Source organism: Ctenocephalides felis, unplaced genomic scaffold (assembly GCF_003426905.1).
Source record: "Ctenocephalides felis isolate EL2017-DRISC unplaced genomic scaffold, ASM342690v1 CF-g0.4_SCAFFOLD_01886, whole genome shotgun sequence".
Classification (NCBI taxonomy): domain Eukaryota; kingdom Metazoa; phylum Arthropoda; class Insecta; order Siphonaptera; family Pulicidae; genus Ctenocephalides; species Ctenocephalides felis.
Window position 1 is genome coordinate 42,468,881 of NW_020538040.1, and position 18,069 is coordinate 42,486,949.

The window sequence follows — 18,069 nt, forward strand, 5'->3', positions numbered from 1 at the left end:
GGCTCTTGATGGAGGTGACACTGATTTTCTAGTTCAGTCAAAATATTTCTTTACAAAATTACCTCTCTTCAAAAAAAACAAAATCGATCATATTTTAGCTGAAATGACTAATTAAATAACAAGAAAATAAACTTATTTCTTGTGATCGTTTGTCACTTATCATTATTACACATCATTTTACAAGTCAAATCATAATCCTAAAAAAATGTCTGGTATCAGAAATACAATTTTTGCCTTCACTTACTACACGTTGGGCTTGGTTTTGGTTATCAGGTTATTAGTTATCTTATCATTCACATTAGTTTCATGATACAGGTTGAACTAGAATAATGTTTTATCATTTCATACTTTGATCAGTGTTGTAAAGAATCGCAATATATTATTAATGTCCTATGTGCATAATTTGTAATTGTTTAATTCAAGTGCTACAAAATGTGGATAACTAATTCTGTGCTAGGAAAAGGTAAAATATAAGTTGATCCAAGTTGAATAACATGTTCGAGCTAGATCTCACACTGTGTATAGTTTCTGATTCTACATTTTGAATTCATTGATTTTGGGATATTTTGAATATATAATGTTCTTGCCTCCATGTGTATTTGTGTATGTTTGGATAGTGTTGACATAAATCCTTTATAGAAGCAAAGAAATAATTTTACTAAGTAGGTCAAGTAGAGATGCGTCAAAATTAAAATTTGGTACCCAATGAATCAAATTCTTACCTTATTCCAAAATATTGTTCTCATTTTGCTATGAATTCGTATCACAATAGTTATTTCTGACAAGTACAGAGTTCTAAAAATAAATGGCATGCAATTCGAAAATCGTATGTAAAATAGAGTTCTGTTTTAAAAGAGCAAATATTTTTAATTAATATTTTCTATTTTTCAAATACACAGTTCTATTGAAGGAAAAAGTATAGAACCACAATTTGCTTCCAATTTAAATTTTTGAGTAGATATGTGAAATTGTGATCCATCTAATTCCTCTGTAAATATCGTCATTAGTGGCCCAATTCCCAAATTAATTGACCCATAAATCCATAGATGGCATATTTCTTATATAAACGAAATTTTGATTTAAGTAATTATGTCTAATGATAGAATGTAAAAATACTCAACCCTGAAAAAACAAGTCGCGTTTTCATGTATATTTTTTTAACTTTTTTGGGGAAGTTAGTGTAAATTTGTTGACTAATTATGACAATTTTTATTTTAAATTTGCATAAAAATTTATGAACATTCTCAAAACAAATACAAAATAAATTATTAGCAATAATGTTAGTAATCCACAATGCAATAATGTTATTAATCCACAATGCTACACATTCACATAAATGTTATTTCTTAGGGCAAATCGTATATTTTTGGCAAATTTGAAATCTGAGTATTTTTTTATTTAAATAGTTATACTAACTCTTTTGATGATTATTTTTGACGAAATACCAGATCAAGGTTATATACAGTGATATCTCTGTAAAAAATGTATCCATGAAATTTATATTTTGCATTAGTTGAATAATGCTGCTATTATTTCGTCAAATTCTTATAAAATTAAAAATAAGATATTTGACCTGTTTGCCCCGTGCCCGTCTCATTTTATTTCGCCTATGGGGTAAAATGAACCAGGTGACATTTTTTATGAAAAATAGCAAAGAAAAATTTTTTTACAATATTCAATTAGCTGGTAGTTTTTGTGAACATAAGGTTGTTTATTTGATATGTGTTATTTGTTGTGACATAATTGGTTTGCTTTTCACAATATAATTGCTCCGAGTCAAATTGGACTTTTGTGCCCCGCTCTACCCTGTATGAGAAAATTATGGATGCGTATGAAGAAATTATGTATTTTATACAAAATTATTGCCTGACAGATGAGAAGAAGATGAATTTTTTTTTTCATCAGATTTTATTATACTTTATCTTAACTGTCCTATATATGAAATTTAAAAAAAAAACTATTACAATAATGATGATTTTTTAATAAGTATGTTATACACATTGTATATGGAATCAGGAGGATAATGTTTATATGGAATTCTGTGAACTTAACGTAGTAAACTTTATCATTTTCTTGAAATATGAAATATTCTCGTAGATTTTACAATTTTCATTGCAATCTATACCGCCGTATTACAACTCGTTATCTACCTTGATAAAATTGTATCATATATACTCAATCCGCAGGTGCTCATGCCTTAACAAATAGATATTACGTCACTAAAAATAAGTAAAACTTTTAAAATAACTTGATGTAATGTTCGGAAAATTCTTTAACACTCTCGAAAAATATGATAATTTTATGAAATCTTCATTTCAAATATAATAAAACGTGTTTTTCACTTGAATTAAGCATTGGTTATGCCAGGGTACGGTAGTCGTCATAACAGCTAAAATATACTGATTTTGAGATAGGGTCCAAGAGAAAAAAGCAAAACCGTAGATAACTCAGCTAAGTCATAACGAAGATTTGTTTTTAAAAGTTGCGTTGGGTACGGTTGTGACATGTGGTAGTGGGTCTTGTCCTTTTCGGGTGAAGATTAAACAGATCAAAAAAATCTAACTTAACCAATATTTTCAAAAGCATCACTGGATATTTTAAACTTAAATAAGAATGGGTACTAGTGGGGCGCATGGCATCGTGCCTTAAGGCAAATTGCTGGTACTTCCCGTACCAACAATTATTTTTTTTTAAAAAGATTAACATTTTTGAAAAAAAATTACTCTAAAAAATAGATTTTTGAGAAACTATAAATTTTTGACAAAAATTTACTTTTTTTGAAAAAAATACTTTTTGAAGAAAAGTGTATTTTGAAATATTTTGGAAATTCTGAACTTTTTCAAAGCAATCGTACTGCTTTAACTGCATAGAGACGAAAAATCGAAGCGCGTAAGCGCCGCGCCGCCGTCTAACGGATAAGCATTGGTACGGAACCCATAGAAATGTAAACAAAATTTATACTTATTGTTAAAATCTCTATAAAGTATCTGATAATTTGATGTGCATATGTCTAATGATCATTTTTGACCGCCAGATGTCATTTTTTTTTACCTTTTTTACTAGATCTCCGAAACCGCTAGACCTGCTGTTTTCGTATGTTTTTTGAATTATTCAAATCGGACGCTCCGTTCTCTTAAAAACTGAATTACCGTTTTTGGCACTTTTTGCTTAATATCTTCGGAACGGCTAGACCTACCTTCGCCAAAAACTAATCAGCACGTCTCCTTATCAATACGAATCTAATGTTTTTTGAATTATTTAAATCGCTTCATCCGTGTTCCCGAAATCGTCGACGAAAATTTGTATCCGCACACACACACACGCACACACACATACACACACATGCATACACACACACACACACACATACATCCATTTTTTCTAAGGTATGCCAAAATATTCAGAAACCTCTGGAACGTAAAGATATATAAAAATTTTCATTTTCGATTTTTTTGCGATTACTATAACTTACCCTACGGGAAGTTAATAAATAAAAACTTAATTAAATAAACTTAAATACTTGTTTAATTCAAATACACGGTATATTTATTCTCATATGCACAGAAAATTTACTAGTTCAATGATGAATATTTTTCGTTATTTAGTGAGTTAATTCCGTTATCTTTAAACGAACTATAAACTATAAATTAATAAAACCTTAAGTGAATAGTGGCAGATACATATGCTTATACAATTTCAAAAAATAATTCAATGCTAAAAACACGAGAAAAATATATACATTAAAACAAAATTCATATGAAAAAATAAAATGCCACACTCAAACTGAATCAATTGTATGTGAATCAAAAATAAATTTTCTGATATTGATTTGTCATAATGATTTTAATATTTCAAGTGAAAAACTCTTCAATAACGAAGAAACGAGAGTTTATGAAATAATTTGAGATCAGAATGGCATGTTATTATTTTATTATTATAATATATTACTATCAATTTTTGTTAAGTGAAAATAGCTCTTACCAGGTTTCGCTACTCCAAATTGAATAATTAGTCAGCCCTATTAGATAAAATATAATAATAAAATTATCAAATATGGATGGATCAACCGTTGGGTTACCAACTAAAAACATGACCTAAGGAGAAGTTTGAGCCCAACAGCTTATAGGACGTAAGATCTTGATTGTTGCTATAATATTTTTTAATATCTGTTTTTTTTTTAAAAAAAACTCGGTCTGTTTATCACATCTCCAACATGTATGGCATTTGAAGCCGTTATGTCAACAAAGTCCGCCTTATCATTCGTACAATTGTTATCATAGTTTAGGGCAATTTTCACTGTTGTAGATATGAATCAGTTTTCAGGCATTTAGCCGCTTATGGTGATTCATGTAACAGAAGAATTTCAAATAATTCAGGTCAACAAGAAAAATCTCGTTTGACTTCCTCTCTTTTCATTGAATTTTTGGATGATTCATACTACAATGAAATATTTTAAATATTTTGTACTTGAAAGCTTTTGCGTCTAATTATGATTGATATTATGCATGGAGCATTAATATACTTATATTTGCAATTTTGTAAAATAATTTTTCTATTTGCTAAATAATCATTTATAGAAAACTTTTGAAAATTTTAAAATTTACTTAAAAATCAATAAATGTTCAAATAAAATTAAAAATATATCAGTGATGTGTATAATTTATAGACTTATTTGTTGAAGATATTGTCAGTTTATTTGATTGTGCTTATTTGAACCAGTCTTATCCACATTAATTGAGAAATAAAGATCAATATATGTTTTAATGTGCAAATATCTCTTTCCGACATTGCTGCAATAAGTTAAAATATATATTCACCATTAAAAGAAACAATGGGGCAAGCTTCTGAAAATATCTTTGTCTTTTGATATTTTATTGGTTCGTATACTTGTATTTCGATTGTCTTCTAATAAACAAAAATCAAAATATAGACAATTAAGATCACCTTCTCTAAAAAACTTTGTTGAAGACAAGTATAAGTTTGTTTTAATTGCTGCTCAAACATATTTTTTTAAATAAATTTTATTGCAAGTCTGCAATAGTTAGTTAATTCTTATTATTTATTATCAAAATAATAAAACAATTGCATCTTTATTATATGATAATTTCGGTTTGGCCACAAAATCGTCTACTCTCTATTATTTAAGGGATTACACCATTTCGAAGTCCTTACATAAAAATGTACTAATATACTAATTTCAACTTTTAAGGAAAAGACACGAGGTATTGTATGTTGAAAATATGCAAATGTACTTTTTTTAGTAGAGTGAGATGTAGAAAAAAACGTAGATTATTTCCCTTTTATTTTATCAATTTTTGACTGATAGTCTTGAGTAATTTAGTGTAAAGCAAATTATTAGATGAAATGATTAGAACCTTCTGCAAGAACTACAAAACATAATTTTCTGCTGATACTTTTAAAAAAAATAGATAATTTATTAAATTGCAACAAACGTTAATTACCGAAACCAGTGACTGTTAAAGATTTAAATCCTAGAATTAATTACATATTGCAAGCTTTAGCGATTTGGGAAGTACTTAAACAATTTTTATGAAAAATTGGGAAGAAACGACTTTGCTAAGGTTATCTGATATATTTCAAAATTTTGATTTTGAACTTTCAAATCGTTTTAGGATTTTTTTCTCATTTTTACCATACGGATAGTTTTGAACAAAAATCAGATTTTAAAATAAAACTACGTTTTGATGGAAATGCTCCTTTATTCTCCCTTACAAACATTCAGCGGTTTTTCACGAGCTACAAATAAATAATTACTACCAATAGTTATTGAATTGTTGAAGAGTTACTTAAAATATAGCCTAATTTGGCTATATAAAAAAGAAAACCACAATATTACAATCATTAAAATATTATCTGACAAGGGCGTAAACAAGATTTGACCAGAAATAGACGAGCTAAAATAACCTATATGATAGAATAAGCTAATATTACCATAAACAAAGTTTTTAATTTGTTCATTTTCAATTTATTTGTATTTGTACAGAGGAACTCACTTATTCTTCTAATCAATTTGATATAGTCTTTGACTTTTTTTCAACACATTTATAATAAATATGTTATGTGGTTCACTTCAAAATAAAACGCATGGCATCGTGCCTTAAGGCAAATTGCTGGAACTTCTCTTACCAAAAATTATTATTGTTTTTTTAAAAACGATTAACATTTTTGAAAAAAAATTATTTCGAAAAAATTAGATTTTTGAAAAACTATTTTGACAAAAAATTACTTTTTTCTGTATTTTGACATATTTTGACAATTCTGAACTTTTTTACAGCAATCGTACTGCTTTAACTGAATAGAGACAAAATGTGATATATAAAAATTTTCATTTTCGATTTTTTTGCGATTACTATAACTTACCCTACGGGAAGTTAAAAATATTAAATTAAAAAAATGTTAGTTTATCACATTTTGACTTACTCTCGTATATTAATTTCAGATTTATTTATTGTATTCTGTTATTTGTTTGAATTACAAAATACGCAAACACATTTTCAATTTACAGAATTCTATGACTCACCAAATTGATTCTGAAAATTGTATGATTTGAACATTGGTCCTGTCCGCCCATTGTGTAAAATATTGAATCGCATCTCACATTATCGCATGCGATTTTTGTGTTATTCATACAAAGAGAAAAACGACCACGAGTCGAAATGACTCACTGAGGGAATAAAATATTATATTATAGTTTACACAAGCGATTACGACCTCAGTAAGTTATCTATCGCTTATTTGCAAAGTTTATCTTTTGCAAATCATCATCGAAGGGGTGATAAGAATCCTAAGAAATATTTTATTGAATAATACTGAAATTTTGCATTTAGTTACAACTTTTAGACGTACAAAACTAATTTCACAAAACAATACACAATCTCATTTTTTTTTCACTATTTATGATATTTTATTCTGCATTTTTCGATAGAGCAATAAGTCAGTAAATCAAAATATGTAGTTTGATACTTTGTATGTAGTATAACTAGTGGATCGACAAACTGTTTTTCGTTTATTAAAAGTTTAATTAAATAAGGTAGAGCGGAACTTGAAGATCTGAGAGTAAAAAGCTTCACCACCGATATTTCAAACGAGTGAAGTTGATAATTTTTTAACAACAATATTTGAAAATAGAGAAAAAACTACGCGTAATCAGCCATCACCTTGATTCTCATGACGTTGATGTCGAAAAACGCCAAATCCTTAGCACAAATATTTCTTTTCGTTATTAGTTTTATAGTTGTGAGCTCTATTGTTTAGTTTACGAGACCTTAATATAATTTTTAAGTATACGTTATTTAATTGTTTTATAAGATGTAAAGCATTTTTTTGAGTTAGATTCAACTGTATTTTTACATAATATGTGGGTGGGGTAAAAAGAACCAACTGAACCTTTACCCTGGCAGAGATGTAATCAATAAAAAATAGTAAATAAAAAAGTAAATTAAGTTTTAAAAAAGCAATGTTACAAGAGATAAATGAAATAGAAATTTCAACTCTATTGATAAATTTTTCTGACAAATTGCCTGATCAGTGTTATATACAGTGTTATCTCTGCAGAAAATGCATCTATAAAATTTAAATTTTGCATTGGTTGAATAATGTAGCTATTCTTTTGTAAAATTCATTCAAAATTAATAATGAGACGTTGGATATGTTCGTCTACTGGCTGTCTCATTTCACCCCGCTTATGGGTTAAGAAGGTCCAGGTGACATGTTTTTGAACACCAACAAAGACAAAACATTTTAGAATGATGAGTTAGCTGGGAGTTTTATTGAACATAGTCAGATAGTTATTTCTTTGATATGTGTTACTTGTTGTGATACAATTATTTTGGTTTTCACGATATAATTGCCTAAAGTCAAATTGGACCTTTGCTTTGCAAATTGCTTTAATGATAAAAAATCATCAATGTTTGAAGTGTGGGTTCTCTTTATATTATGTATTGTTCATGTTGAAAGTTTCATACACTTTTAATCGTTGTAATTTGCATTATTAATTGTTATATTTTTTATATATAATTGTATAATATTTTTTATAGATTAATCTAAATATTCATTATATTATTTTTATTATACTTTGTAGTTGTCTACTGAACAAGAGCAAATTGAGACTAAAAACGTGAGGATTTAAAAAAGTATTTTTAACTAATTTAAAAACTTAGCTGCTGACTGTTGATAAACGCATTTGTTTTTAATTATAAATTTTTCACTATCTGAAAAAATATTACATATATTTTTTAGTGTTATACTATATTAATTGAATCCAAGTAATTGCTAATTGATACGTTACATAAACATATGAGCTTGGAAAATTATAGTATATTAAAATTTTAATATTTCCTATTCGATATTTCTGATAGAAAATTAGTAGTCATTACAAACTTAGTAGTACTTACTCTGCTAAAATAGTAAACATATAACTTGGTTCATCTGGTTCATCAGTTATTTTAAAGCAAGACTGCAGGTTTCTTAAAATTAATTTTTTTTGGTTTTATTTTTGTTGCATTGTTTTTATTTCCATCATTGATCAAGAATTCCAAAATTATGTCATAATGCATAAAATCACACACCACTATTTTCATCTCTTAAAAATATTTTTTCTGTACATTTCAGGCATTTTCCTCGTAGTTTGTAGTATTTTAGTGTCAGTATATGCCCAAGAAAATACACAGAAAAGGGTACCCGCTTCTTTGGTAGAATGTTACACAAACCCCAAACTTCTGGATCGAGACAACAGACTGCCTGCAACTTTAACAACACTGATAGACCTTATAAGAAAAGTTGAAAGTGATAAACAAACCAGGCTCAGTTTGAGAGAACTCGTCCTAGGATTATTATATAGGTAAATTAAATATAATAAAAGGAGTTATATATTTATTTATTTACCAAAATCATTTATACATAATCATAGATACTTTTAAAAGACGCATAGCTTTGCAAAGAATTACATATATTAGTGTTATATTAATAAAATTATCAACGGAGCTGAAAATATGCTTTTTGTCAAAAAATCATAATAAAATTTTAATCCTAAAAAATTTGAAAAAAACTAAATTTTAATTTTCATACATTGATGTAAGTAAGGAATATTTGATATAAATCTATGTTTGGCTCCACTGAAAATAATCTTTTTTTAGATACGTGTAAAAATCTGTCTAAAAATTATCAACCATTAATTTTGAGACTATATGCCAAAACATTATTTGATAATTATAACCGAACTCAAAAACAACGGTGATTGATAACTTTATCGATATCAAATCATTATCTTTTGTTTTGTATCAATATCATTAGTCACATACAATTGTGAAATCAATTATTTTTGCTCAAGTGTCTGCAAAATATATTATATAGAGACAAATATAGAGTATCTATATTGATCATATTTAAATTACGCATAATATTATTCATTAGGAATGATTTGATCAGATCATACTCACTTAAAAACATTTTTTCATCCGTCTTAAATAAAACAATTTCGATGTTTTGCATATTCTTGATTATAGATATTCACTTTATTTTTTATGACACACCAATTTTTGCAAAATATATTATAGACAAATATAGAGTATCTATATTGATCATATTTAAATTACGCATAATATTATTCATTAGAAATGATTTGATCAAATCGTACTCACTTGAAAAAACATGTTTTCATGCGTCTTATTAATAAAACAATTTCGATGTTTTGCATATTCTTCACTATAGATATTACCTTTATTTTTTATGACTCACCAATTTTTGCAAAATATATTATAGACAAATATAGAGTATCTACTATATTGATCATATTTAAATTACGCATAATATTATTCATTAGGAATAATTTGATCAGATCATACTCACTTAAACACATGTTTTCATGCGTCTTCTTAATAAAACAATTTCGATGTTTTGCAAATTCTTGATTATAGATATTCACTTTATTTTTTATGACTCACCGATTTTTGTAAATATGTTACAGATTCAAAGTTGACGGTATCAAAAAAGCCGAAGGTGTTGCTCCTTCCAGTGCTGTTATTCCTTATAGTACAACAGGCCAGCAGTTTGAAAAACATGCTCTGATTTTTTCAAGACTTCTCCCAAATAGTGGCAAGCCTTTTCCTAATGATACTCTTACTGATATAGAAAGGGTAAGACAATTGTATAAAAAGTAAAACTTTTGCATTTATGAAATTTATGAAATAAATACACTGATTTATTACTTGCAATCCAATGAGGGATGATTCCTATATATTTCAAGAGATAGGACCTTCAATTAATCACTGGCAATTGTCAGATGATTTGTATTTTTCTATCGTCTTCAGTTCTTCAGCAAATATTTTACTTGTTAAAAAACTAACTAATTCTAATTAAGTACATAGCATAGTTAGTAATATTTTTGAAATATAAAAAAGTAACCATATTCTGTTATGCTCGACGTCCAATCTAATCTAATCAAATGCTCTAAATTTCAAGTGATGGCAATGAAGTACGGTGAATCTAACTATAAGTAAATAAAATGTTTGCAAGAGGTAGAAGCTTTTTTTATATGACTAAGTAGATGCCGAAGATGAACATCTAGACAAATATATTGTTGATGATGTAAAAAAAATGATTTCGAAAATCATCGAAGTTCTATAGCAGAAGCTGCGGATGATCTTGACATATTGATTGAGGGTTTTTAGGCTTATTGACCGATTCTGTCGCACAACAGAACAATGTTATTGCAAGATTATGTTACGCTCCAACTTCTATACATTATGGTAATGAATCATACTGAATACTGTCAAAGCGTCATGTAATTGCTGTGCATTCAAGCGTTTTACACATGATGTTATGAAGCTGGGTCAGAAAGACCCTGTTATCTAAGATAGGTTTTTAGACATTTGTGCGGTTTCTAGGTTAGGTTTTCTATCTGACAACCTGAAAGAACGCCTGACTGCTCAGCAACCACATGGTTTTTGTCAATATTTAATATGGAAAGTTCTTCATAACATAACCTTGCCATAACATTAGTATGTTGTGCGGGAGGATCGGTCCATTAGACTGCTGTCCCAAATTACTAAAAGGATGCCAAAAATTTCAAATAAAAATTTTCTTTTTTATATTAATTTATTTAGATACTTATAATAAAATATTTTTTACATTTCTTGTTTCAGTCACCTATAATTTTTCTTATACATATATATTTGCTCTTTTTACAGTGTTCTTTACATTTCATGCTCTCGTCATCTATTGAAACAGAAGTTCGAGGAGATGAAGGTTCCAGATGTGGACAACTTGCTCCCTATAGATCGATAAGAATTCCACGAAAAGTGTAAGTATAATTTATAATTTAAGTTAGTATTAAATGCATCTAAAAGTGATCGGGACAAAATAATTTTGTTTTTCAATTTTTATCATTACGATCACGCCTCATAGGTTTCTCAGAGAGCTTAATCTTTTTTCGAAATTGGTTTTGGATTGAATAATTGCATTACCACCATTTTACATCATTAGTTCAAATTTTTAATAAAATAATGATAATAGGCGTTAGCAATATTTCAAAAACCGAGCTCTGAATATATTTGATATATTTGATGTTATTCATAATTTCTAAACAAAACTTATTTGTATTAATGATATTATGTAAATTTAAATATGAGAAATCAGGTTCCTTATTTTTGGAATAAGGTACAAGTAAAGAGTAAAACCTGATACTAATATAAAAATTGTATTTTTACCTTAGTACTGATAAGATTATTTGAAAACATTATATGTTTTTTTCTTTTTTAGATCAAGCAGCAATCGCCACTCTCGAGAAAATATCGAATACGAGGAATTTGGAAATAATAATCAAATTAGTCAATGTCCAGTTGAATCTGGTGTCATAAGAACAAAGTAAGTAAACAAATAAATATTTTGTTAAATAGATATGCACTTAGAAATGAATAATATGGTAACGAAAATTCAAGTGATCATGGTTAATTTAGATTGTTTAGTTGTTGAAATTTGGTATAAACGTAACTCCCGAAAATATTTAATTACCAATACTACTTGAGTTTTAAATTTAGGGATACTGTGGATTTTAGAGAATCTAGATTACCATGGGTCAAAATGAAAATAAAAATAAAAATCCATACAAAATTTAAACCTTTATACAATTCAACTTATCTATTTTGCAAATAAAACGATACACTTACGATAAAGTATGTATCATTTTTAAAAGATTCATTAAGTTAATAAATAAAAATAAAATAAATAAAACATTTATAAACGAGTTACTAGTGTAAACATATTTTTTTTTACTTTATTGTACTAACTAACAAAGGCTTTCATTTTCAAAAGCAAAAATTAAGAATAGTTCTTCAATTTTATTAAATTCTCTGATATTTCAAGGTGGGGTTCAGTTTCTGCTGGTGTTTTGCTCTCGGGAATAGCAGCTGGTTTGGAAAGGCAGAAGGTTACGGTTAGAAATGTGTTAGCAGCTTCCTCAAACCCAAATGCTCGGGACGGAGCAGGAAATCCTACAGTAATTGCAACATCAATCGATAATTTATTAGCAGCGACTTTAGTCGGTAAGCATTATATATATATATATATATATATATATATATATATATATATATTACAATGATATTAATTTGTATCGGAGTCATCACCAAGGTTTATGAGACATATTTCGTTGTCGTCATAGTACTGCTTTTCTCATATTTCTAAAAAGTGATCGAACCAAACACAAACAATAAACAATAGATTTACAACGCTATAATTCTTTATTCCAATTATATGTACATATCAGTGAGCTTTAGAATTTTTAAAATCCGAATTATTTTCGATATTTTTGAAAAATGTTATATTTTTGAAAATTTTGCAATGTTTTGAATGTTCTAAAAAAATTGAAATAAAAAAAACAAAATCTAATTTTTTAGTATTTTGCATATTGTTAACATCTATAACAATCTTATAATTTGAATTTTGTTTACTAGTAAAATGTTTTTGTATTATCTTAATCGGATGCTCCGTTTTCTCAAAAACTTCCGTTTTTTGCACTTATAGCCCCGTACTTTTGAAACTGCTGAACCTGCCTTTATCAAATCGTCACATCACCTCCGTCAAAACAAATCGAATGTTTTTGGATCATTCAAATCGATTGTTCCATGCGCCCGCAATCGTGGACGAAATATTGTATCCAAACATATACACACACATACGTGGTGTGTTCAAAAAGTACCCGGAATTACTAATAATTAAATTTCGCGGGTCTGGAGTGTCTGATTGTCAAAATTTTTTTTTTATTGTGTTGGTATACATGCCCCTAAAGTATGATGAAATTTTCAGCTATATTCACTGTTTACTTTGTCTGTGGTAGTCGCTAAGGTTCGACGTGTTTTTCTGAGCTCGGCGATTTTTACAATGGAAGAATTGAAAAGTCAAAGAATTTGTATTAAATTTTGCGTAAAAAATGAAATAAAGTGTTGCAAAGTGCAAAAATTCACCAGATATGGCTCCGTGTGACTTTTTCCTATTCCCAAAGTTGAAGAGACCCATGAAAGGACGGCGGTTTTCCTCGATTGAAGAAAATCGCTGAGAGTGCTCAAGGACATATCAAAAAGTGAATATCAAGGGTGCTTCGAAAATTGGAAAAAACGCTGGCATAAGTGTATTATATCTGGGGGGGACTACTTTGAAGGGGACCACATTAATGTAGACGAATAAATAAATACTTTTTTGAAAAAACGAAAATTCCGGGTACTTTTTGAACAGACCTCGTATATCGAGGTATACTAAAATGTTTAGAAGGCCTTAAAGCATGAAGATATGCAAAAGTTTTAATTTTTGTTTTTTTTTGCGATAACTATAACTAATTCTACGGGAAGTTAAAATACATAGTAATACGTTATCCTAGTTCTATAATTAACTTCTCATAAGGCAAGTTATAGTAATTGCAAAAAAATCGAAAATGAAATTTTGTATATATCTTTACGTATTAAGAACTTCTAAACATTTTGGCATACCTTAGAAAAAATGAATGTATGGTGTGCGTGCGTGTGTGTGTGTGCGAGTGTCTATGTGTGTTTGGATACAAATTTTCATCGACGATTTCGGGAATACGGATGAAGCGATTTGAATAATTCAAAAAACATTCGATTTGTATTGATAAGGAGACGTGCTGATTAGTTTTTGGCAAAGGCAAGTCTAGCCGTTCCAAAGATATGGGGCAAAAAGTGCCAAAAACGGTAACTCAGTTTTTAAGAGAACGTAGCGTCCAATTTGAATAATTCGAAAAACATTTTACTTGTATTAACAAGATAAAGAACTGATCAAATTTTTATGAAGACAGGTCTAGCGGTTTTGAAGATCTAGTAAAAATAGTAAAAAAAGTGCTATTTGGCGGTCAAAAATGATCATTAGACATATGCACATCAAATTATCAGATATTTTATAAAGATTTTAATAATAAGTATAAATTTTGTTTACATTCCTATGGGTTCCGTACCAATGTTTATACGTTAGACGGAGACGCATGAAAAATGTTAATCATTTTAAAAAAAATAATTTTTGGTACGGGAAGTTCCAGCAATTTGCCTTAAGGCACGATGCCATGCGCCCCACTAGTTTAAATTTTTGTTGCCATAATCAATATGATATGTATATGTTCTATGAAAAAATTTTTGCACTCTTCGCACCATAAATAGTCAATTAATGGTCCCTAAAATAAGGAGATCTCCATAGTGTTTATGCTAATAAAATGGTCGAGTCCCATTGACACACATAGATGTATATAAATTATATATACGCATTATGTTATGATGCTTATCTATACAGATTTCAAAAAAATATCATAACAATGGAATCGTTAACTAATTAGCGACTTCAATTACTTTATGAAAATATAATATAATAATGAGTGATCTTGTAATATGTGAAATGTTTTATTATTTAGGTGATATTGCTGAGGCAGCGTTGTTCCAAGCTCATAAAGATGGTAATATCGAAATTGGAGCTCCTGGTGCTTGGAATTCTACCAGTGTACCTCGTTGGTACTTCTTGAGCAAGCAAGAACCATCTGAAATGACGGATGCTGAAATACGGGGAGGACTGGATGGTCTTATTATTGGTGAAAATATCAAATCTTGGAGTTCAAGTGCCAATACTTTGAAATTGTCTCAGGTTTTGGACATGTACTATAGTGAAGTAAGTTTAAAATGGATTATAGTTAGAAAGATTTAGATCGTAAATTAATTATAGGGTGATTATTAAAGAAAAATGCGAATGTGCTTTGTATATACGAACCGCATTTGTACCAGAATTAATTAATACATCTGTACAGTGCTAGCAAATGATGAATTTTTTCAATTTTGAAACATAAAGGCGTAAATCTCACTTACGCCTAAATTGCTTAAAGTAGTGTTTAGGCAAAATTAGTTTTTCAAACAATACCAATGTTTTTGGATTATTTTGGCGTATATTTATCATTTAATAGCAAATACACGTTTTTCATTAGCAAGCCACTTTAATTCATCTAGTTCTAATATTAACAAAAATATAAATAAGAATATAAAAATATATTTATTATTATTATTATTTTAGCGCGGAGTATTTTCCGGAGAAGAAAAGGCATGCTACAGGCGCGAATTATTTCCCAAATATGCAAAGACTGATATTCTGAGATCTCAATCTGTCAGTTTTGCAACAGTTTTAGAAAAAGAAATAACACTTACAGCATCCTTGCTACCAGAAAGAATTCAAGAATGTGCTCAAAGAGCTGCCGACAGATTAATATCATACGTTCGTAAGTATATTATACTATTACAGTATCACACACTTTTCTATTTATGGTTAATTTTTTGAAAATTTATGGTTAATTTACTATTAGTACAAAAATATTGATGTAAATAAGTATTGTATATTTTGTAATGTGTACTCTTAGGCATCTCGTCAAATATGGGTCGCTATTTTCTGGTTTAGCCTAATCTAAATAAAATAAAATTTGAATTTTTATTATTTGATCAAATATTTTATAAAACTAAATATATAAGTACAGACAATATTATTGAAGTGACTACATTTATATTTTTTGCATTCACGACATCCAAGTTAAAATTAATCACATGCTTTTGTAATTCTAGATCACATTCACGTCCAATAAATATTAATGTCTTGTTATATGGGAATAGATATTACCATTTATATTTCATTTTCAGCCGGCAGTTTGAATGATTTGACATGCGGAGCGATTAATCCTGTAACTGGAGGAGAAATAAGAAATATAGGAATCTCCACCGAGCTTCTCATAGTTTTAGACACATCCTGGCCCTATCGTGATATAGTGCAAATTTTATCGTAAGTTTAATGATTCTATTTTATGATCATTAGTCGTTTCTAAAAACAGGCTTTTCTTTCTTGTAGACTCCTGGTTGATGGTATTGAAGCAAGAGAATTTGGTTCAAGTGTAAAAGTTATGAACGCCAAAGATCTTTCTATCATTGTCAACACAACTCATTATTCAGCCGATTTTCATGCACAATTTAATGAAACCACTTATCAGAGACGTAAGTATAATTATAGATTTTATATTACCTTTCAAGACGTTATGTACTTATATTTTACTCTTATGTTATCAATATTATTTAAATTATTTTTTAGACCCAGCTGGATTTGATATCCAGAGAATTTTAACAAATTTGGAACCAGTACTTTATGATTCTATGGAATATGAACATAAAGCAAAAATAGCAGGTGGACGATCTCAAATTATAATACTGATCGCAAATTCTGCAACTTTGAGTGAAGCTGATGTAAACTTTTCTGAAGAGCACATGAGGAAAATCAATGAAGAATCTCCTGGTAACTATATATACATCTTAAATCTATTCAATTTTCAATTGTGTTTTAAAATATAATAATTTTGAACATATTTTTTAGATTTGCGATTTTTGGTTTTATCTCCTAGTTCTTTGGATAGATTTACTACTTTCGTTAAAGACAGTACAAAAGACTTATTCCCAATATCAGTTAGTGGAAGCCATCAAACTCCTCCATCCGTTGTTGCAATATTAGAAAGGATGAGACAAAGTAAGTTTTGTTTTCCAGTATTTGTTCATGTTTTATTAAAACGCCAGTTTCTGTATTTCTTAGTACCTTCCAATTTAATGATCATTACATGCTATTTGAAGATGGTCATCAATAATATGCTAAAACTGCATCACTTTAAGAAACAAATAATATTTATGATTTATCCTTTAAAAAGAGAAAAATTTTTATAATTTGTTCTTCAAAATACTGCTTAGATTAAACTTTAAGATGCAAATATTCCTTATTTAGTGCTTTACTAGGAACACGGTGACTCCATTTTAGTTTTTACTGTATATAATTTATTATAGTTCCCAGACGTGTGATTAATTTCAATTGTGATGCAAAATGGGAACAAGGAGAAAATAGAGAAAATGTTATGTTTGAGGATAATGTGGAACCTGAGGGAATCAACTTTTATCGAGTTCATGCAAATTATTTCTATGGTAATGAGAATAGAAAAATAAGAGTTCAAGGCCAAGGATACGGTACACTGAATGTGTGCTATTCAAGACAAGTTGAACTTCCAGTGTAAGTCTCAAATCATATGTAAAAATAATAAATAGTGTTTGCCCGAAGGCAGGTCCATAGCATCACAAATAAATGATTCCTCTTTCCTACAACACTTTTTGAAGTAAAACTTCTTTAGGCGCGACTAGGGTGTAAATCCGTACAAATGCGAAAAACGAAGGTCCGTTACGCCTGAACTGTTCGTCATTGGTTCTCGATGAGATCATTTCTATACGGGTCGATCGTGATTAGTCGTCGTGTATGTGAATAGAGATCTGTCGTTGTATGCGTACTGACATCAACGTTGTATGCGCAACGATATCAACAAGAAATTCGGTATAGATAAATGAACATTTTAAAGTAACATGGTAGTACAAATCTTGATTTAATGAAAAATGTCTGAACCAAAAGAATATTTTACCCTGTCCCCGGTAAATAATTATAATGAAAATAATAAAACAAATGTAGCAATTGCGCCGTGTATGAAACATAAGTTTATTG

The 18,069-nt window shown here is 28.8% G+C and overlaps 2 protein-coding genes across 2 annotated transcripts in view; one reads left to right on the forward strand and one right to left on the reverse strand.

The window, feature by feature from the left end:
• Positions 1-358: 358 nt before the first annotated feature.
• LOC113374988 lies at positions 359-17,593 on the forward strand. Its single transcript, XM_026614943.1, has 13 exons — positions 359-463; positions 8,632-8,860; positions 9,986-10,154; positions 11,208-11,320; positions 11,779-11,883; positions 12,382-12,560; positions 14,930-15,180; positions 15,577-15,778; positions 16,191-16,329; positions 16,396-16,538; positions 16,633-16,833; positions 16,912-17,061; positions 17,370-17,593. The coding sequence occupies exons 1-13, from the start codon at positions 433-435 to the stop codon at positions 17,591-17,593; spliced, it is 2,136 nt and encodes a 711-aa protein (XP_026470728.1). The 5' UTR covers positions 359-432.
• Positions 17,594-17,675: 82 nt separating this feature from the next.
• LOC113374989 overlaps positions 17,676-18,069 on the reverse strand; it is a 13,362-nt gene continuing 12,968 nt past the window's right edge. The window contains exon 7 of the mRNA XM_026614944.1: positions 17,676-17,683. Coding sequence (XP_026470729.1) covers positions 17,676-17,683 — 8 coding nt within the window. The remainder of the gene's footprint in view (positions 17,684-18,069) is intronic.

Coding starts and splice junctions, on each gene's coding strand:
- LOC113374988 (XM_026614943.1), top strand. CDS start 433: ATGTGGATAACTAATTCTGTGCTAGGAAAAG. Junction 11,321..11,778: donor ATAAGAATTCCACGAAAAGT/GTAAGTATAATT, acceptor TTTCTTTTTTAG/ATCAAGCAGCAATCGCCACT. Junction 16,834..16,911: donor AATCAATGAAGAATCTCCTG/GTAACTATATAT, acceptor CATATTTTTTAG/ATTTGCGATTTTTGGTTTTA.